This window comes from Rhineura floridana, chromosome 5, assembly GCF_030035675.1.
Source record: "Rhineura floridana isolate rRhiFlo1 chromosome 5, rRhiFlo1.hap2, whole genome shotgun sequence".
Lineage (NCBI taxonomy): Eukaryota > Metazoa > Chordata > Lepidosauria > Squamata > Rhineuridae > Rhineura > Rhineura floridana.
In genome coordinates, this window is record NC_084484.1 from 130054807 (window position 1) to 130076635 (window position 21829).

Sequence of the window (21829 nt, forward strand, 5' to 3'; positions counted from 1 at the left end):
CAGCACCAGTTAGGGGGCCTTTCTGACCTCAGCTGGAAGGGAGTTCCATAAAACTGGGCCCATAATACTGAACAAACAGCTGATATGAGCTGGGCATCCAAGCCATGGAATGGAAATGGACTGCTTTCAAGTCGATTCCAACTTATGGGCGACCCTATGAATAGGGTTTTCATGGTAAGCGGAATTCAGAGGGGGTTTACCATTGCCTTCCTGTGAGGCTGAGAGGCAATGACTAGCCCAAGGTCACCCAGTGAGCTTCATGGTTGTGTGGGGATTTGAACCCTGGTCTCCCAGGTCGTAGTCCAACACCTTAACCACTACACCACACTGGCTCTCTGTGACCACTAACAGTGACTCCCCCGATATAATACAATGCTATTGTAATAAAATGATAAAGAATTGGGGTTAACAGAGCATTAGTAAACTAATTGCAGCAGCAGGATGCAACATTAAAGCAATCCAAAAGTCTGGTGAAATCAAAATATTTTGACAGTTCACCTACAGGCTAAGAGGGAGCCTGGTGAGCTTTCCAAGGAAGGGTGTTCCACATCCACTCCTCAAAAGATCTTGAAACAAATTACAGCTAAAAGAAGCAGCTCTAGTTTCAAGCACTTTGGGGCAACAGTGCTAAAGAGACAAAGAGGATGGATGTTAGGTAGAAAGCAACTATCTGTCCAGCTCTGCTATGAAAAGTGGCATTTTCAGAGGAAGCATTCTGTATATTCCTTAAACCACTGGAAAAAACATGGCCTGGTCAGAGAAAATGCAGACAGGAGCATACACAGGAGCATAGGAACATTGGAAGCTGCCTTATACTGAGTCAGACCATTGGTCCAATGTTGTCTACAATGATTGGCAGCAGTTCTCCAGGGTTTCAGAAAGAGGTCTTTCCCAGCACTACTTGGAGATGCCAAGGATTGAAAATGGGACCTTCTGCATGCAAAGCAGATGCTCTACCACTAAGCTTTGGATCTTCCCCAAGTAATAGTTTAGTTCAAATGGAAGTGGTAGTGAAAACCATAAAGGAGTTTGATTTTACTGCTTCTAATAATACATGATTACATGTAACGTTGGTCTTCCAAGCATGCTGAAGATTCAAGGACTATTTACTGAACTACCTGCCTTAGGGCTTCTTTATCCTATATATAATTTGGTTTTCGATCTTTTCACATGAACTTTAGGCATCTGCTAGCTATGGAAAACGGCTGAATAAGGCACAAGCATGGGGCTTTCAGCCTATGAAGAGCTGGTCATGTGCCTCACATGCAAGGATCAGAATCTGGCATGTCAGCTAAAAGGAAATGACGGGGGAAGCTGCCAATCACACAATCTTCTGTTACATTGAAAGGATTCTTATATCCTTGTTACAGCCCTTCATGTGTAAAATTTTCATGCCAGCAAACTGTGACTACAGTGAAGTTCTGCTGGGGTCCAAACACTGCACATGTACAGATGGGCAAGTTACAAGTTAAGAACCTTGTAAGTGTGAACCCTGGCCCCAAGAAAATCTTAACTTAAGGTTCTTTTTGAGAATCAGTCGGCCCACAGAAAGCTTTCTCCAGAGGTTAGTGCAGGGGTTAATTCCATTCCAGCTCTTATTTTATGAGAGTTACGTATAAATTGGCTTGTCCAAAAATTAGAATTCAGAGCATATCATTTATAGCTCTAGTGCAGCTTGCTGCCCAGCTGACAAAAAATTCACCTCTCTGAAGAAAGTGCAGAAAGCAAAATCCAGACATACTACACAGGAATTGACAGTTCTTTTGTTAGATAAAACCTCATTGTATGATAAAAACTTTTGCATCTTACTTCAGAGACTGACAAGCAATACCTCTTTATCCCAAACAATTCTTTTTTAAATGGAGCACATGGATTTCTTTCCTGAACTGTGATGGGAATGGAGGCGGCCCCTCCTAAAATAGAGCTGAACGTGCTCATTGCAGAGTGCTATGTGCATTTTCCAGAACAAGAACAAGAAAACTACATTTTCCAGAACATGAAGAAAAACACCTTGAATCTGTCTTGTCTCACCCATAATCCTTTTATTTTGCTGATGTGCAAACTGTGTGACATTTATCAGTCCTTGCAGAGGGTTGAGACCATAGTGTACGTCATTTGATTTATGGAGAGCTATGAACATAAGTCATTTTGCAGCTAAGTGCATGATCTAGAATGTCCTGGGTAGAGCTACAAAAACTGGAAATTCTTGAAAAACCTGTTTTTTTCCATTTGAGGGATTGGTGGTAAGATATTTGGGCAAATTGAATATAATACTTTGCTGTTAAACCTCAACTTGTTTTACTGATTTAATAACATAACTGATGCACTATAATTTTGTTAGCATATAAAAGTGTTTTATTTGACATATCTATGAAACTTGCATAGTAAATACAATTTACTATGCATATTTACTCAGAAGTAAGACCAAATCTGTTTAGTGGAGTTTATTCCCAGGAAAGTGCACATAGGACTACAGCTTCTAGAGAACAACTGCCTTAGTTTTATACAAGCAAAATTGAGAATATGCCCAGTGCTAAGATAGAATGTGAGCTACAAACTGATATACTTTATTCTACCTAGGCACACTTGTAGCTTAGTTTTTAGGATGTGAGAAATAGGAGGGAAATACTATCTGAAAATAGAAAGCATAAATATTGTAGTAAACAAAAGACATTTTTTTTGTTTAGACAGAAACCATTCCATGTAGTCACAATATTAAGGACTAGCAATGTATTTGGATATTGATTTAATCTTTATAACAACGCTGAGAATAAAGAGCTCTTCAATAGTGTATTCTCATTCTCTAATGCTATAGATTGTCTTACATAAAATTTTTACGTAAAAAATCTTTCATAAATCCCTGAGTTGAAATCTATATTGTTCCATGTATTGTCCAGAAATTAGGTGTCATGTGGAGTAACTTGTTCTGCATGGATGGGATATGTTTCTGGACCATTGTGGAATGCCATAAACAGTGCTGCAACTTCTTTTGCAGATTAACCCACGCCTGGATGGGTGTATTCGTGCCTGGAACTTGTTGAATCAGGGAAGTTCAGGTGTAAAAGACATCATTCAACAGAAAGAAAGCAAACACTGTTTGATAAGTGTTGTGAAAGGATCTTATTACCCTGGCACTGGAATGGCAAAGTTTCATATTAACTACAGTAAGTAATTCTCCCTCTTTCTCTGAAAATACTTTTATGCTGGGCTAATTAAATATATAATGAACAGGGGGAAAAGACATTGTCATTTACCTCATCCTTAGCTCAGTCATTTGAACTATAATAATTTTCTTCATCCAACCATTTGGGTAGTAGGGCTGATATAATGCCAGAGTTCCCAAAGCAGGAGGCAGTGTCTTCTATAGAAGGTTTGAGTTATTTCCCACGTCTCAGCCCTGCTTCTGTGTATAGGATTATAAAATGCTGGAATACATTTTGCAGTTGCCATGTGATCTCACTTTCACACTGTTGCTGTTTGAGGGTGGGATTCAGTCACGCAGTGGCAAATTCAGATTACATAATTAAATTTGGGCCTCTTGTACAACCAACCGACTTCCTAAAAAAACTGGACTTTCTGCAAATAATGAAAGTGATAGGAAAATACCCAGGAAAGTGTGGGATTACATTTGCTTGCTGCAACAGTTATCTACCCTTCCCACAAACAAATCAGTAAGAATGCTTGATAAATAGCAAATGTCATTTAACCTCCCTGAAAGCCTTATGCTAATAAATCAGGATGTTGCTCAATAAACAGGTTGTCTGGAAGTGACCAAAGTTTCCCCATAGCAAGTGATCCCTATTCAAGCTGTAACATGTAAAATTACTTACCGTGTAGACCACCATGTCATGTTTATTGGCACATTCCTGATTGAGCCTAGTTATGATTTCTTTATTATTGTAGGAGCTTCATACCAATTTTTCTTGAGAAGCCAGTTATTGAATACATACATTAACATTATAGAACCTTAACTTCTCAAGATAAATGCAGCACAAATAGTTAAAAAGACCCACCAATCCATACCTCTTATCCCAGCAATTTCAAACAAAAACTTCCTAAGTTGCTTTTAAAATATAGCCAGGCCAGCAATCAGTTGACCTTCAACAGATATCAAAGGCAGGAGTCCCATATCCTAAGGCTGAGGTGGGAAACTTGTGGCCCTTCAGATGTTGCTAGACAACAACATCTATCATTATTGGAATTGCAGTCTGATGATATTTGGACAGCCACAGGTCCCCCACCCATCCACCCACCTCCAGCCTAAGAGATACTACTGAGAATATCCTTGTGCACTCCTGTAATTCTAATATGACATAGAAATGGTGTTGAGAAGCTATTCTGATATTGGTGGTGCCTAAGACTACAACCACATGGATGGTACCAGCTGCATTGATTCCCTCTTCGTTTCTGGCCCCAATTTAAAGTTGTGGTAGTAACCTTCAAACCTAAAACGGGGTAGCCAATACAGTGCCCTTCAGATGTTATTGGACTACAGGTCCCATCGCCCCTGACCATTAGCTATGCTGGCTGGGCCATAAGAGCTGGAGTCCAACAACATTTGGAGAGTCCCATGCTGGCTACCACTGCCCTAAATAGTTTGGGAGAAGATATTTGAAGAACATCTATACATATACAAATCTGCCTGGGCCTTGTGTTTGGTTTTGGAAGCCTTGCTTATAGGCTCCCCTTTGACATCTATCTATTGGGCTGGTGGGCACAAGAGACAGGACCTTTTCAATAGAAGCCCCTTTCCCCATGCTAGTGAAATTTCCTTCCTAAGGAAATATATATGGCTCCTAACCTCCCAGCTTTTAAACAGATACTGAATACTTTTTTATTTTAAAATGTTTTTTAAAGATATGGTGTCCTGTATTGTTCTAATTCCTGCTGTTTTCATGTCATAATATTTTAATGTTTTAATTTTATTTATTTATTAGATTTATATCCCTCCCTCCCTCCCAGTAGGAGCCTATAATGTTTATTGACATTATGGTTCCAATGTAAGTTATCTTGGGAGCATTTTGCCCTGAAAGGTGGTGTGTGCAGTTTTGTCCTCTGTAAATAAATTATTCCAGACCATCAGGGACAATAGTGAAACATATGGAAGTAGGCAGTTTGGGTGTGCTCCTGGACTCAGCCTTAAACCTGGAGGCCCAGGTTTCTGCAGTGGCCAGGAGTGCTTTTGCACAGTTAAGACTAGTGCGCCAACTGTGCCCGTTCCTGGAGTTGTCTGATCTGGCCACGGTGACACATGCCTTAGTTACATCCCGCTTAGCCTACTCTAACGTGCTCTATGTGGGGCTGCCTCTGAAGACTGTTCGGAAACTTCAGTTGGTGCAACGAGCTGCAGCCAAAATGTTACCTGGGGCTGGTTACAGGGATCATACAACTCCCCTGCTGCAACAGCTCCACTGGCTGCCAATCTGTTTCCAGACACAATTCAAAGTGCTGGTTATGACCTATAAAGCCCTATACGGCTTAGGTCCAGGCTATCTGTCAGACCATATCTCCCTATATGAACCTGCCCGGACCCTGAGATCTTCAGGAGAGACCCTTCTCGCAATCCCAACACCTTCACAAGTGCGACTGGTGGGGACACGAGCCAGGGCCTTTTCGGTGGCTGCCCCTAGGCTCTGGAACTCCCTCCCTAGGGAGGCAAGAATGGCCTCTGTGCAGTTCTTCCGCTGACAGCTGAAGACTTTTTTCTTCCGGCAGGGCTTTGGAACTGAAGGCTTTAAGGGTAGTGATTGAAGAGGGTGCTGTATGTTATTGTTTTACTTGTATGCTCTTAAACTGGGTTGCAGTATTTTAAGTGTATGGTTAATTGGTTTTAACATCTTAATAGTTTAATTCTGTTTTAATGCTGATTTTTATATGTTTTATATGTTTATATGTTGTTAATGATATGTACTTACTTTCATCTGGAAGCCGCCTTGAGTTCCAGTTTGGAAAAAGGGTGAGGTATAAATAATAATAATAATATGGCCTAAATTCTAACCAGATTATTGGGTGAAGAGCTTGTTCTGGGTGATTATGTTCTGACCTCATGTAATTTGCTGGGCAACTTGATCTTTTTTAAAGTTGAGCCACAGCAGGATAGTGATCATTTACCTATCTTTTTGAAATTTAAAATTAGAACCATGGCTACTCATCTAATAGATAAGTTCAGCATAAATTTTACGTCTGCTGATGACCATAAAAGAGTCAGATGGTCTAACAAGCTAGCTAAGTACTAAATTTCTTAGATCTGACAGGGCCTTTCAATTCTGCAATGAGATTACCACAACAAACTCACCTCAGATAGCTATCTACGCATATCAAAATTTAGCCCTTGAGCTGCTACAGGTCCTAACAAAAAAACTCTTGTCCCACTAGTTCCCACCTTATAAAACACAATTCGAAGCCCTGGTTTGACCTTGAGTGTGTGGCAGCAAAGAAACAGCTGGTAGCTCATTATCAACAGTACAGACTAAGTAAAGCTACCTCAATTCCCCCAGCATTACACCTTCAAAAAAAAAATGGTACAAGGAGCTAATCAAAAAGAAAAAGAGGGAGGCATTAACCAAAGCCTGAACACAGTTGATCCAAGCAGCTAGAAGCAATGATTCTTTTGGCATATTGTAGGGAGTGGGCTTGAATTAGATTCTCCTAGGACGACCTGTCTCGTGTGCACTCTATTCAGCAGGGCTAGACTCTGCAATAACCCCCGTTATTAATTTGGCAGATACTCCTTCATGGCAGCCAGTTTCAATATTAGAAATAAGAAAAATTAGTTGGTCTTCTCAAACCTTGGAAGGCTTCTGGGATTGATTGTATTCCATCAGAGCTAATAAAAACAATATAGACTGGTGGGGCCCAGTCCTGGCCTCTCTTTTTACATTTATAGATCAGTCAGCTCAAATACAGACAGACTGGGGCCTGGCCATTATCATCCCAATATATAAAAAGGGACAAAAGGGTGACCCTCCAGTTACTGCAGTACAGTAAGCAAGCTCTAGGCCAGGCACCTGTTCTGGAAACTTTGGGACAGGCTTGATCAGGCAAACGTATTAGTCGAGGAGCAAGCCAGCTTTAGGTCTGATCGCTCCACCACCGATCAATGCCTGATCTTACATCATCTGATTAGGAAATATAGCTGTAGGCCCAATGGAGCTCTTTTTTCAGCTTTTGTTGATTTTTAATCTGCATTTGATAGCATCTCCCAGAACAGGCTGTGGGCAAAACTGGAGCCCTCCTCTCTTGATATCAGACTATTAATATTAATTCGCTCCTTGCATGAAAATAATTCTCTTAGAGTAAGGTGCAATCTGCAGGGTCATCTGTCCCCCGCAGTTCCACTAAACGGGAGTTAGACAGGGCTGCATTCTGGGCCCCCTACTATTTAATATTTACATCAACTCTCTAGTTCCAACCTTAACAAATCCAGATTTTCACCTATCCAAATTAGCGAATCAACCCATTCCTGCCTTATTGTACTGTTATATTATCTTACTCAGAAGTAGGACTCAGGAGAGCTCTTCATGCCTTTATGGCATACTGTACAGAGGAGGAGCTTACAATAAACTATCAAAAGACCCAAATCTTGGTCTTTTCCAAAAGATATAAAAAGCATAGATAGCATATTGTGTCAATGGGCACAATATCAAACAGGTCAAGGTATACAAATACCTGGGTGTAGTTTTTCAAACAACTGGCCTGTGGAGAGCCCAAATTGCACATCTTTCTGAGAATGGCCAAAGAGCTATTTCTGCTATTAGATTTTTCTTTTCGAAAGGGAGTTCCCATATTCCCTCTGTCATCAAAGTTTTCCAGGGCAAAGTGTTGGCCCAATTCCTCTATGGTTCTCAGATATGGATTTATAAAGATTTTTGCTCCCTAGAGGCAATACAGTCCAAGTTTCTATGTTCCATTTTTGGTGCCCCACGTGGCATTCGCAATGCCCTACTCAGATTGGAATCTGGGCTGGTTTCTTTTGAAGCACAAGCATGGCTAAACGCGTTAAGGCTTTTGGCTCAAGCTAAATTTTAGGCCTCAAGGACTAGCCCCCCCTGATGTTAACAGACAATCTGACCTCTGATTGGGCAAGTATGGTTGAGAAAAAAGTACATTTTTATGGACTTTCTCCCTTAGCTCTGGTTCAGCTGGGCCAAAGAAACTGTTAAGAACCGGATTAGGGATGTTGCCTTACAAGAAGACCAGGCCTTCCATTACCCGTTTCCGGTGAATTACAATAAGAATTTTGCACCTGAAGCCTATCTTTGTGACCTAGACATTCCTAAGTATCGTAGAGCCTTTACACTGACTCGTTTTAATTCTTTAGCGTCAGCCTTGTTGGAGGGGAGATACTTGTGTATTCCTTATTCCCAACTCATCTGCCTATGTCAATCAGGTGAGGTTGACTCAATCACACACATCCTGTTACACTGTACATATTATAAGGACATTCATTCCTTTTATAGTGCACCAATTTTTAAAAATTTACAAGGTAAATCTGACACATTTTATACCTCTCAGAAATTTTATACCTCTCAGAAATGTAATAACTTTTAAAATGGCAAAAATTTGTGTCTTAGCATTTACTACAAGGAAACAGATGGTTAATGCACCTTAACTTTAGTATACTAGATTTTATTTTATTTTATTTTTAAAGTTTGTTTATATATAAGCTGTATAATTCAATCTGTTTATTTGTTTATATGCAATTCTTCTGCCTTTCTGCATTTAAATACTTGTGTTTGTATGACTGGTCATTGACCATAAACAATAAAGTAAAAGTTGTGGTGTGTTATGAATCAACAGTTTTCTGTGAACACTGCAAACGTACAATTTGATCAATAACAAAGAATAAATATTTTGGGGCAATTGGCACAAGGTGACTCTGTTCCTTATCAGTTTTACTGGGGCGATGTCTGGGCTTGCTTAGGAGGCTTATAACCGTTAAAAAGGGATCTTTGAGGAAATTACACATGTTAGGTCCAAACCCAACACGCAAGCCGCCCTGTCTCCCCAACTCGCTTATTACACCCGGGAAGAGTGCGGAGCTGAGTGCAAATGAACCCGCTATCAGAGATCAAACAACACAAAACAATACCTTTGCAAAGGGGACCCAATACTTACAAGCCGAAGCAGGCGAGCATGGGAACCTCGTTTATTGGTGTTCAAGGGTTTATATAGGCTTACCCCGAAGTTTACAATATCGGGTTCACGTCATAAAATACAAAAGAAGCAATTGCTAACTGTCATAGCTTTGGGGCATATGTAAGGAGGTAAAGGGGTACAGGTGGAAGGACAAAGTGGAAACATCAAGACTATCTCTTAGACTCTATGTCTGCATATTTCGCATGTCCTTGAGATAAGCACTATGCAGGAGCAGACAAAGGCAACTATTGAGGGGAGGCCCAGCTGCAACCGGGCACCCCCTAAACTAGATACAGACATGGCATTATTCTTGCTTACATATCAAAAGGAGTAATACAAGTCAAGGATATGAGGGGTATTGGAACAGAGCTTGACATTTCTATGTGAGGCACATTAGTAACAATAAGCAAGGCCACAAGCAAGCATGAGATATAGAAATGCATAGTAGGGAAGTTCCCAGCTTAAACCGGCTTTTATTATGCGAGCCACTGGAATGTAGGTAAGGGTCAGGTCACCAGGAAATAAACCAATATTTTATATCAGAAGTCAAATAAAGGCCACTTTGGTTCTATTTCCCATAAAGCCCAAGCTGGTTTAGATAGGACAAGTGAGCTATAGTTTTACAAGCACTGGAGATTTCAATTTAAACACAACAGTCCCCCCTTTCAGCCCTGAGAGACTAACTAGTCTCTCAGGTAGCTGTACCACCTTGCTTGGGTTGCCAAATCGGTCTTAAAGCCATTTCCATGTAAGTTGGCTGTGGTTTCCGGGAAAAGGACAGTGTGAGCCGGTTCAGACAGGCTGAGGCCAATTGCATCAGATTAGGAATACATTGTAGACAACAGCAAACCGAAATCAACAAAGCACATACCATAGCAAGGTAAAACAGAATCTTGTGCCAACTGGGCCATGCTGAAAACCAATCAGAAAACGCTGAGAACAAAGAAAAATTCCCTATGCGCTCTACTTCGTGATAAATGTTCCCAATGTCATTAATGTGTTTTATAACGTCAGCCTTGCTGTCCGTTATGTGGGTACAACATTCACTCCCTATTAACGAACAGACCCCCCCATGAGAGCTCAATAAAAAGTCCAAGGCGAGCCGGTTCTGGAGAACCACGGTTCTAATTTGCCCTTGTTCATTTGTGAGATCTGAAAAGGAAATGGCCGAATCATTCATAAAACATTCAAAGGCTTGAGACAGTTCTATGAGTTCCTGGTATGTTTTGGCTGCACCGTACATTGGAAAGAAGCCTCTTAGCACTGCCTCCCCTGTGCCTCTTTTGTTACAGCGGCGCAGAGTAGGTAATGTAGGGGAAACCCGGAGCCCTGGTACCACCCTTCCCAGGGTACAAGTCCAGGAGCCTGATACCGGCAGTTTCCTTACCGCTGAGTGTCCACAAAGCCACCAGAGTCCAGCTGGGGTTTGGTGATCCACTAAGTCCGTGAGGAAAGGCACCAAATGATGGTCTGCAAAAGTCAGGCGTAGCAGATGCTGCCAGATGGATAGCCAAGTTAAACCCGCAGCTCTGCGTGTTCCGTTTAAAAAAGTCCAATTGCCCGGGTTTGTAGAATAAATCAAGCCATCACACAACATCCCTCCTGTTGGCTGGCTTCCGCTGCCTACACAAACTGATCTAGCGATGGGCCCGCTAAGAACCAACCCCCCTTCTAGTTCCTGTGAGCTGGAATGTGAGGCAAAAGAAAGATAGTCATTCAGCAGCAAGGGGGCCCCAGTCAAGGGGACTCCCGCCTGTCCGTGTGGTGGTGTGTGTGCACAAACATAACAAGTGCCCTTTTTTGGAGCTGTTTCTTCCATTAAGGCGACAAACGTATTTCCGTCCCACCCATCGCCTATTTTTGTGTTTCTTTGTTTAAACCCGCCTAAAATCTTTTTGTTATTTGTGGCTGGTGTTACCTGTTTCTGTACGGGTTTCTGAGCGCTCAGTTTGTCGTTCAACCATGCATAACATGATGGTATGCCAATACCCACACAAAACTTCATTCTTTCTGTCATTCTGGGCTGGATTCTATTATTATGCACCTGGAAAGTAAGCATGTTATACTCTGAACGTATAGATGTTATGTCCACGTTAGGAGGGCAACCATAGTTAGGCATAGGACGGTACTGCCAGCACCGGAGTGCAAGTCTAATAGGCCATTCGATTTCCACTCGAATACAATGTGTTACCCAGCGGCCTGTGTAATTATGTTGCAATATAACGGCTGCTTTATGACACAAACGTCCCGCTATGTCAGCCTTCACCATTCCTTCCTTTATCTGATTCACATCATACAGAAAAGGGTCTGGGCAGTCCTGTGTTTTCGGAATTGTTCGTCCAAAGTCTTTCAAATAGTAATAGTCATTGTCAGTGCATATTTTCACATTTGGGGGGCAGCAGAGGGGCAAGGCATGTTGAATCAGAACAGCCACCCCCCATAGGTAGACAGACATCCTCTCTCTTTGTCGGAGCATTTCTGCGTTGATGTTTACTCAATGTCCGCGTCCTGGAAAGGGAGTTGAGCCGCCTGCCACTGACCGGTTTCTTCGTTCCTCTGCAAACGTATTTTGGGGACCTGGGGTGGTGGTGGTGCCGCTACCACAGCAGGCTTTACGTGGGAATGGTGTATCCACGACCTCCGTCCTTCCAGGAAGACAGCTGCTTGTGTAGTTAACAGGACTTGATGCGGTCCTGTGTATCTCGGCTGCAAAGAATCTCCCCTCACGAACTTCTTTGCCCAAACAAAGTCCCCGGGGCTGTATGGATGCACCTGGTCCTCAAGGGGCACCGTCTTGGTGGATCCGGCAGCTTTCCACAATTCACGGAGTCTATTCTGCAGAGAAAGATACTGGGATACAGCTATGTGATCCCCCCCCAATAGTGAAACATCCACATTTGGCAAGCTCCCCCCTTTTGTGGGAGGCCTGCCATACATTAATTCAAACGGCGAGAGCCCTAACGCACGGGTAGGGCGGGTACGCAAATGGAAAAGAACGAGAGGGAGTACCTGAGGCCACCTTAAACCTGTTTCCTGAGTATACTTAGCCAAAGCTGTCTTAATTTCCCGGTTCTGTCTCTCCGTCGCCCCAGACGATTGTGGATGGTAAACAGTGTGAAATAGATGTTTGATTCCCAGACCTTCTTCAATTTTTGCCAAAATCTGTCCCGTAAAGTGTGTTCCTCGGTCTGAGTCTATTACCTCTGGAACCCCGAACCGCGGTATTATTTCTTTCAGTAGTATTTTATATCAGAAGTCAAATAAAGGCCACTTTGGTTCTATTTCCCATAAAGCCCAAGCTGGTTTAGATAGGACAAGTGAACTATAGTTTTACAAGCACTGGAGATTTCAATTTAAACACAACACACACAAAGTGGTCAGGCAACAAAGACGTTCAGGAAAGATAAAACCCAGGTGTGAAGTGCTTGAGTAGAGATTCAAGTTTTATAAAAGAAACCTAGAAAGCCATTCTTTTGTAGCTTGCTAATTGATTTTATTTGATTTTTTAAAAATAAAACAGACAACAGCCTATCCAGTACAGAAGATTGGTTAATAAATGTGACCATGGCCATCCGTCCATCCACAGGCACTGGGGTCCTGCTTGCCTTGGTTTCTGGTGAAACAGTGCCTCTTGCTTTGTCCATAGATGACTCCAGCTCCACAGACAAACAGGTAGTCCTTTTGTTTCCACTATGGATGAGTGAGAATTTTGATTCAATTTGCATTTCAAGCCAAATCTTATCAAATTCACATTCTGAAACAATATGTGAACCAAAACACAGCCATTCCTTGAAAATCACACTTATTTGAATTTTGCAATGCAGTTTGCCAAGCAAACAATATTTACAAAAATGCATATATGAGGGGAATGTGTGCATAAAAATGAATATATGATTGAAAATTATATGTAAAAATACATTACATAACGAGAAATGGCTTGCAAAAATGTACATTAGTCAGAACTGCCTACAAAAATGTGTTTATTAGGAGAGGTTTGCACTAAAATGCTGGAGAATTTTCATGAGGACTTATTTTTAAAAAAATCCACAAATTGCTGCAGAAATATGGAGAACTGAATTTAAGATTGGAAAAATGACAAACGGAGAGAACTGAAATTGACAGATCTTTCCACCCCTAGTTCCTATTGCATGTATGCATGATGGAGGTTGCTGGTGAGACACTCTTTTGGATGAGTAGGGAATAACTTTTTGTAGGAAAGTGTGGATATCATTTTTTTAGCGCTCACCTTTTCCAAGGAAAATTGATCTTAGTGAAATTCAGTATCAACACACACACAGCTTAAAGCAAGGCAAGGACTCCAGGGGCAATTAACGATGTTTGAACATGTGAATGACTAGATTGACTTTGAAAGGTGTGAATTAAGCTTTTCCACCGACAGAGGTGGACTCTGACCGTGTTCAAAGGCTCAGCTTTTTTTCTCAACTGCATCACTTTGGAATGCCCCTGGGATATTGCTTGCTTGAAAGCTCACTATGGCAAATTTCTCTTAGAAAACTTCTCCCTGATATGCTAGTTTTCTGTGGGCAGAATTTTAATAAATAGATTCTTTAAAGCAAACTCTTCTCTGTAAGGTAGCACATTCCTGTAAAAGTGCTTTGCCTCAGCAGAAAAGAGCAAGATGCTGTGCTTGAAATCCTTTGAAAATGTTGGTACAAACGATTCCTCTTGTGCCGCACTGTGAAAATGAAGGGTGATAGTCTGTCCTACTCAGAGTAGACCCATTAAGTTAATGGACATGGCTAATTTAAATGGCTCTACTCTGAGACTCAGTTGAATGCAATCCAAACTGTGTAACCACTAAAGGTAATAGAAGACTGAGCTTCCCCCAGCCTATATCACTGTCACCTTATGAGTACACTCCAGGCTGGGCTTCAGTCACAACCACCTATGGAGACAGTTGCCTCCAGCAGGTCATCTTTTTAAGTTGCCAGCTGGAGGGACAGAGACTGGTCTCTCCTTATTTCTGCCATTCTTTTAACCCAGGTTGCCTCCAGACTGTCAGTATTTTGCAAGACCTTGATGCAATAAATCCACACTTTAAAAAAAAAAAGTCTAAAAAGAGAGGAAAAAACCTCAGAGCCCTTTTGGACTTTTTTTTCTGTGAGTTCTCATAATCTGTTGAAATTCATTAAAAATCAGCCATGTTCACAGAGTACCTGTAATCCTAATACTGACCTTGCCCCATACTCTGACCTTCATCATTTTCAGTTTAAAAGTTAAAAAAATGCCTGGCTGATTTTTAATTAATTTAAGAAATTTTGGCTGGAAGCCTATGATAACGCGAGGCATGCTCAGTAAGAACCAACTGTCAGTATTCTAAAAGCCTCACAGCTGCTGGGCTTGGCTAATCAGAGGGCCACACCCACACCAGACTTGATTTCACTTGACACAGTCATGGCTTCCCTCAGAGAATCCTGGGAAGTGTAGTTTGTGAAGGGTGTTGAGAGGAGACTGCTATTCCACTGACAGAGCTTCAGTGGCCAAACTGGTTTAACAGTCAGCCACTCTAATTGACGGTCTGTGAGGGGAACAAGGCATCTAACTACACTTCCCAGGATTCTTTGAGAGAAGTCTTGACTCTCCAAAGTGAAATAAAGGCCTGGTGTGGGTGTGGCCTGGGACAGCTTTGGTTTAAATTTGGGTGGGAGGCTACATGTGCCTGCTGTAGAATAAAAAGGTGGGGGAAATGCTGAACAGCAATGATACTGTTCACAATGTTTTCCTTTTGCTCTCTGCTATCTTTTTGGCACCTTTTGAAGACTTTTCCTCTTTTAACAAGCCTTTTGAGACCTATCCCAGTCTGTCTGTTAGAATTGCTTTTAATATGTTTTCTTTAATAATGTTTTTAACCTTTTTTTTAAAAAAAAAGATGTTTTTAAAGCTTTTTAAGTATTTTGAGGTCTTTTTATGATGTCTTAAAGTGTTTTTATCATTTCTGTTTGCCGCCTGGGCTACTGCTGGGAGGAAGGGTGGGATATAAATCAAATAATAAATAAATAAATAAAGGAAAGGGGTTTCCCTTCTGCCCAGTACCCACCCACCCAATCTCCTCCCCCTCCCCTCCCTGCCCCTCCCCCAAGTCAGTGTTGGACTACGACCTGGGAGACCAGGGTTCAAATCCCCACACAGACATGAAGCTCACTGGGTGACCTTGGGCCAGTCACTGCCTCTCAGTCTCAGAGGAAGTAAGTGGTAAACCACCCCTGAATACTGTTTACCATGAAAACCCTATTCATAGGATCAACATAAGTCAGAATTGACTTGAAGGCAGTCCATTTCCATTTTTTAAACATGATTGCACAGAAATAAATCCCACTGAACTCAAAAAGTATGCAAACAATCAAACCCACCCTCCTATTCCCTCCCTCTTGCCTCTTCTCTCCCCCTCCCTTTGCCCCTCCCTCCCCATCCCCAACCCCTTCCAATCCCCTCCTTCCCCCTCCTCCCCCTCCCCTTCCTCCTCCCCATGGTCAGTTTTACCTATCTTAAGCATGATTGCACGGAAGTAAATATCATTGAACTCTATAAGCCTGCAAATGATCAAAATTGCCCATGTTACCAAAATGTTACCAAATTCTTGCAAGCTACAGAGCAAGTGGATTGGACTGTGAAAGACCAACCCAGATTGTGTTTGCATTCTGACAAATTTGTAGGGCAGTCCAGTATCTCAGAGAGGAGGTCAGGTCTCCTGCTTCCCTGGTGCATTCACTATAGCTGCCCAATTTCCCTGCTTTTTAAAGTTTGATAGAAATATCTGTGGGCTATAGGTACGTTCTTAAACCGCAAGGTTTTTTGCCTATTAGTGATATTAATAATCATCTTACAGGCTTCCTTTAGGCACCTGGTTGGCAACTGTGAGACTAGGATGCTGGACTAGATGGGCCTTTAGTGCGATCCAACAGGGCTCTTCTTATGTTCTCTTTTGGCTCTTGCTGGCTCTAGAGGGTATTTGTATGCTTCACTTGGTGTGTCCCAATATTTTTGGCATATTGTCTGTTGGAGTGTGGGTATAAGAACATTGTTCATTAAGTATTGTTTTTTCTTGAGTATTTTATTTATAGGTTATTGTGGCATTTTTATTATTGATTTGTTCACGTGGTTTGTAAAATATATATTATTGTATTTGTTTTACTATTCTATCATCGACTGCTGTGGGCTTCCTCATGGATAAAAACATTTCTATTACATTGGTGCAATAGAAATGAAATGAAATGCAATTAACATGGTCATTATTTACTTCTGGCCTGTAGGATATCATTGCATCTATTGAGAATGTCATTGTTGCCCGTTTGGAGTCCAAGCAGTTGTGTACCTCCAGAAGAATGCTCCTGGGACTCAGAGTGACTAGGCAGCAGCTTGAACTTACAGCTGATTCACAGTCTGAGATCACGTACATGGGACAGCAGCTCTCTGCTCTTGATCAAGCAATGAATGGATCTGTTGATACCTACTTAGGTGGCATTCCCGGTAAATCTTGTTTCCTTTTATTAATTTAATTTATTACACTAATTCAATTAGTTAATTTATTACACTAATTCTTTTCTTTCATTGTATTTTTCTTTTAAAGCAGTGTTGTGCAGTTTCTGTTGAAACCTAGTGATACAATAGTGACTAAAACTGCATTAGGTTAACACTAGTAGAAGCAGACTTCCTTTCAAAAAGTCTATTTTTGGACATGACCTTAGAGGACCTGTATTCCCTCCTCCCCTGCCCTTTCCTCTTCTCTCTTTTTTCCCCCTCCATGAAGCTGTTACAGTATATCGTAAGTGTCCTCTGCTGGCCAATCTGAGGAATTACATAGGCAATTCAACTAGCTGGCATATTTTGCAACTCATTATGTCTAAATTATTAATTTGGAGATGTATGATGATAAGTGTGTTTATGAGAAGCCACCCAAACTGCTACCTGGTTTTATGATTTGATGGACTTCCTTGAAAATCTGAATGTGTGTAAAAATCAAACTTGAAATGTTGAATTGCTGAAATTCTCTTTTTAACTGAGACAATACATGTTAATAAACAATGTGTTGCTTAGCTGGTGCAGTCTTGAGGACTCTGAAGCACATAGTATATCCATGTGATTCTATTTTTTTCTGTTTCCACTACTCTTATTGCCAAGGTTTAGATCAATACCATAATTTCTGTCAGCTGATCTGCCCTTCACATGAGGGGATAAATGCCCAATAGGGCTACTACTGATCAGTGGATAGCAAAGAGTATGAAACCCATACAATGCCCTATGCTTATCAAGAGGTCAATTCTGCACAGCATAGGAAGCGGACCTTTAGTGTTGTGGCACCTACACTTTGAAATTCCTTCCCCTGAAATATTAGACAGACACCATCTCTATTATCTTTTTGGCACCTACTGAAGGCCTTCCTCTTTCAACAAGCCTTTTAAGTGGAGACCTTATCCCAGTCTGTGTCTGTGGTGGAATTGCTTTTTAAGAGGTTTTTAAAGTTGTTTTTTAAAGATGTTTTTAAGATGTTTTGTTTTAATATGTTTTTAAATATGTTTTATTTTAATATATTTTAAAGTTGTTTTTAAGAAGTTTTAAAGTGCTTTTATTGTTTTTGTTTACCACCCTGGGCTTCTTGTGGGAGGAAGAACAGGATGTAAATTAAATAAATAAATAAACCCACTTTTAAATAAATGGACTTTTTTGTAGTTAGGAAATGGATGGGAACATGCATGTGTGGGACAAAAGAATGATTAAAGGGAAGATGTGTAAACAAGCAAATCAGGATGAATGCTCTTTGCTTCGGAATGAATGCTCAGAGACTGGACATAGGCTAACCTCTGCCTAAGCTTTGTGCAAGCAAATCAGGATGAATGCTCAATAAACAGGTTGTCTGGAGAAGCCCAATTTCAGGAAGTATGCAGGGAATTAAATAGCTGAAATTGTGTTTTCCATTTTATGTGTTTAATGTATATATGTGACCTTCCTAGCCCTTGTTTGATGTCTAAATTTATTTGCGTGTATATATTTTTGTACGTTTTGTGTTTCTATCGGTTGCTTTGAGTTCATCTTCCTGGGAAAAAAGCAACTAATAAATATAATTGATAATAATATGTGTGTATGAAAACACATTTTAATATTTATACATGCCAGAAAACCACTATTGAAAGCTATGCTTCAAGTTTTCAAGAAAGACAGTACTGATATCATGTATTTTTTTACTTGCAGATGTTTCAGTTGAGGCCACCCCAGTAACACTGTTTTATAATGGTTGCATGGAGGTGAAAATCAGCGATAGACAGTTGGATCTGGACGAAGCCATCTCCAAAAAGAATGACATTAGATCACATTCATGCCCGTTGCTTATGGATGAAATACATAATTCTGAAACCACTGATCTCCCATCTGTTCATTAATCTCTCAAGAGAAAATCCAGATTGTTGTGCACAAAATGAATAAGGACAGAAATTGAACTGTAAAGATTCTCTTTCCTAATAATGTGTTTTGAGAACAAATGAATTGCATCCTTTTCCAAAATAAAGGGACCGCACCGAGATTAGTATTTGTCAAAATAGTTGGTGTCAGTTATAACATTTCAAGTATTTTTAGTCAAATCATTCGCTTGTCAACAATTATACTGTTCATATTTTATACCTTGGAGAATAAATCCAGAAAACATCTGTCTGCTCTCAGTTTAATGTCTTGGTTCAAATATATGGTGGTATTGTGGCTACAAAGAATGGCACTGAATAAACTGAATCAAGATGTTTCATTTTTTTTCTAAAGAATATTGTACTAAGATCCTACAAAAAGAGCCTTACCGGTTTAGAGATGTAGAGCAAATCAACTGTTGTGTGAAGATCCTGACTCAAAGGTCACAGGTAAACAATGGTGACACAAACGTTTAGGAGCAACATACCAATGAGACAACCCCAACCATTTTTTTATACTTTTCAAGCAATTATATGAAATGGGCCCAGTCTCTTTCCCATAGCAGATCTATTAGTAGCAGCAACCAGGCTATAATTTCTAGCATCAAATAATTAGCATAATAAAGAAAACTGACATTTTATTTAAATATTCTGAGCCAAAAATATCACATTCTATTGTATATTTTAAGTTATTACATTCATAAAATATGAAGAAAGTGATATGTCTGGCTTATGAGGCAGATTGAAAGTCTGCATGAATATTAAGGCCTGTTGTGTGTTCACCTTGGGGGATCCCAGTGTTGTACTTCAGTTCTAGGAAGAATGATGTGCATGTTTTATTAGAAAGCAGCATTATGGCCTCCTGTGGCATCCCGTTTATATTTCTTCATAGCATAATATCTCTGTTGGTTGAATAAGTATGTTCTGCTCATTTCTAAGTGGAAAACGTGTTTGTGGCTTGAAACCAGCACTATATTGTCAGATGGTAATGAGCCATGGCTTCAGAATAGCTTAAAAAACACAATATTACTGCCTAAGGAACTTTGGATGCAAATAGCATTTAAATACACATCAAAAGAATTTTGCTGAAGAATTGAAGTTGGAATTCAGAACAGTCAAGTCAAGTTTTTCTACTGCATTCAAGCAAGAATATAAGTAAGGTAGTAAGCAGGGCTGATATCAGCACCTGGCATCCTTGGGTAGCCACCAAGGCCCAGGACCTTGGCAAGTGCCACTACTAATATCTGTCCTGGGCCTCCCCCTTTAATTTTTTTCTGGTCTGGCTCTCCAAGGTGGTCTAGACTTCATTTTAATTTCCCACAATGCCCCAAGGATGCTCCTCTGAGATACTATGGTAAATTTAAAATGGTGGCTACAGCTGCCTACCCAGTGTTCGTTGGAATGCTGCTGCTATCACACCCTCCACCTCCCAGCCAGGCAGGGAAACTCACCAGGACTCACTGACAGAAGGGAGCCCAACTCAAACATTGAACTAACTCTGGTAGTAAGCACGCATAAGAAATGTGTGAAGACACTCAGTTTCTGTTGCACTCTTTTTTGCAGGAACACTAGACTGTTCTTTGAAATCCTTAGGAATCATGTTTAGCCTTTACTCTCGGCCTGTATTGATGAGTTAATTATTTGTTTATGGCTGATGTTTAATTGCCCTTTATGATTTGCATTGGAATGGTTTGGCTGTTATATATAAAACTGCTTTGAGGTCACCTGTGACAAAGTGTTCTACAAAAACTCTAAATAAATACATTAAAACTGATTTTGCAGGCTGAATTCCTGGGGGCAGCGAAACTGGGAGTAGAAACACACTGTTCTGCTGGTTCCAGTGCATCTCCACTGAAAGCAAGGGCACATGATGTTAGTCATACCCCTCCCCTTTTTACTGTAAAACTTGGTGGGAGCAGCTTGAGTGCATTTTTTTTTTTAAAAAAATCAGCTTCAAAGAGATTTCGCAACTGATCAGCAGATCAATCCATTTCCCCTCCAGCTAATGGAAATGGTTAATGTGTTCAAAACCTGCATATTGAGATGGCTGCTTTACACGTGTTCATGTTTTCTCTTCGGCTGCCACAGTTCACAATACTGGAATGTATCTTACTCAACATAGATACTGGCCTGGTCCATACAATATGGTAAACAAAACTACGGCTTAACAAGCCTGCCCAAATTTGCATACTCCCAGAAAGAAGCTTGCAGCCACTTTACTCCTCCTTGGTCCTGTTTGGCCTAGCCCCTTGCTGAGCTAAAACGAGAATAAACCTTGGTTACAGCTTGTGGTTAACAAGGACAATGGTTAAACACAGGACCAGGTTTGGATGACATGCTGTGCCAAACCTTGGTTTACTAAGTTGTGTGAACCAGGCCAAAGTGTGGGGGGTGTATAATTAGTCTGCGCCATGAGCAGAGGCTAGATTTTTTCTGCTACAGTTTTGTTTGTAAAGGACTCCTTTCTAAGAAATCTAAGGCTCCAATCCTAACTGTACTCAGCAGAAGGTCCTATTGAATTCAATGGAGCTTACTTACAGGTAAGTGGGGTTAGGATTACAGCCTAAATATAAAGAGCAGTAGTTAATTACAAACATAAACCAAACATTTTTTCCTAAAATGACAACACAGTCTTTTAATAAAAGCACTCACAGGGTGCAGTAACCAGTTCAAAATGATGTATGATTATTTTTCAGAATAAAATTGGTATGAAGGTATCTTTTGTCAGAGAAGTTTACCATTACCAAACAAATTTAACTGAGTTCTATTTTGTTTCTCTTTATGGATATTATTTCAGATGGTCTGTTTTGACAAAAAATAAATAAGTAAAGGAAAATCTTCCATTTTCTTTTCATTACCATGTGCTTGATGTTTTAAGTATTAATAATATACCATCATCCTGTGCATTATACTTTACAAAGAATGAGAGGACAGGTGTTCTCATCCTTTCTGTTATAGAAATAGACAAAAGAGTGTGTTTTCTGTCAAAATTTAAAAGCACATCCTCTACAATAAGGTTTTTTTCATATTTTTCTTCACAATTGCTCAAAGTCTCTTCACTACTGTTCTTACTGTGACTATCCATACAGATTTTTGTTCATATATTTTGCTTTCTTTCACATTTGTATATCGTGTCCTCCCGTTAGAGAAGTCCTCATCAGAGAAGGACCCAGTGGTCCCCAAAGGGAACCATAGAGAGGAAATGGTGGGGGTTGTCCTCTTTCATCCTCTTGCTTAGTGGTGCATTTCCTCTTTTTCTGGTGATATGGAAGTGGCCATCT

The 21829-nt window shown here is 40.6% G+C and overlaps 1 protein-coding gene across 1 annotated transcript in view; it reads left to right on the forward strand.

Annotated features, from left to right (window-relative positions):
* PROS1 (protein S) overlaps positions 1 to 18797 on the forward strand; it is a 62129-nt gene extending 43332 nt beyond the window's left edge. The window contains 5 exon segments of the mRNA XM_061628061.1: positions 2996 to 3164; positions 12659 to 12810; positions 16410 to 16626; positions 18346 to 18515; positions 18517 to 18797. Of these exon segments, the coding sequence (XP_061484045.1) occupies positions 2996 to 3164; positions 12659 to 12810; positions 16410 to 16626; positions 18346 to 18515; positions 18517 to 18576 (768 nt within the window). The 3' untranslated portion in view covers positions 18577 to 18797.
* The last annotated feature ends 3032 nt before the right edge of the window (positions 18798 to 21829 follow it).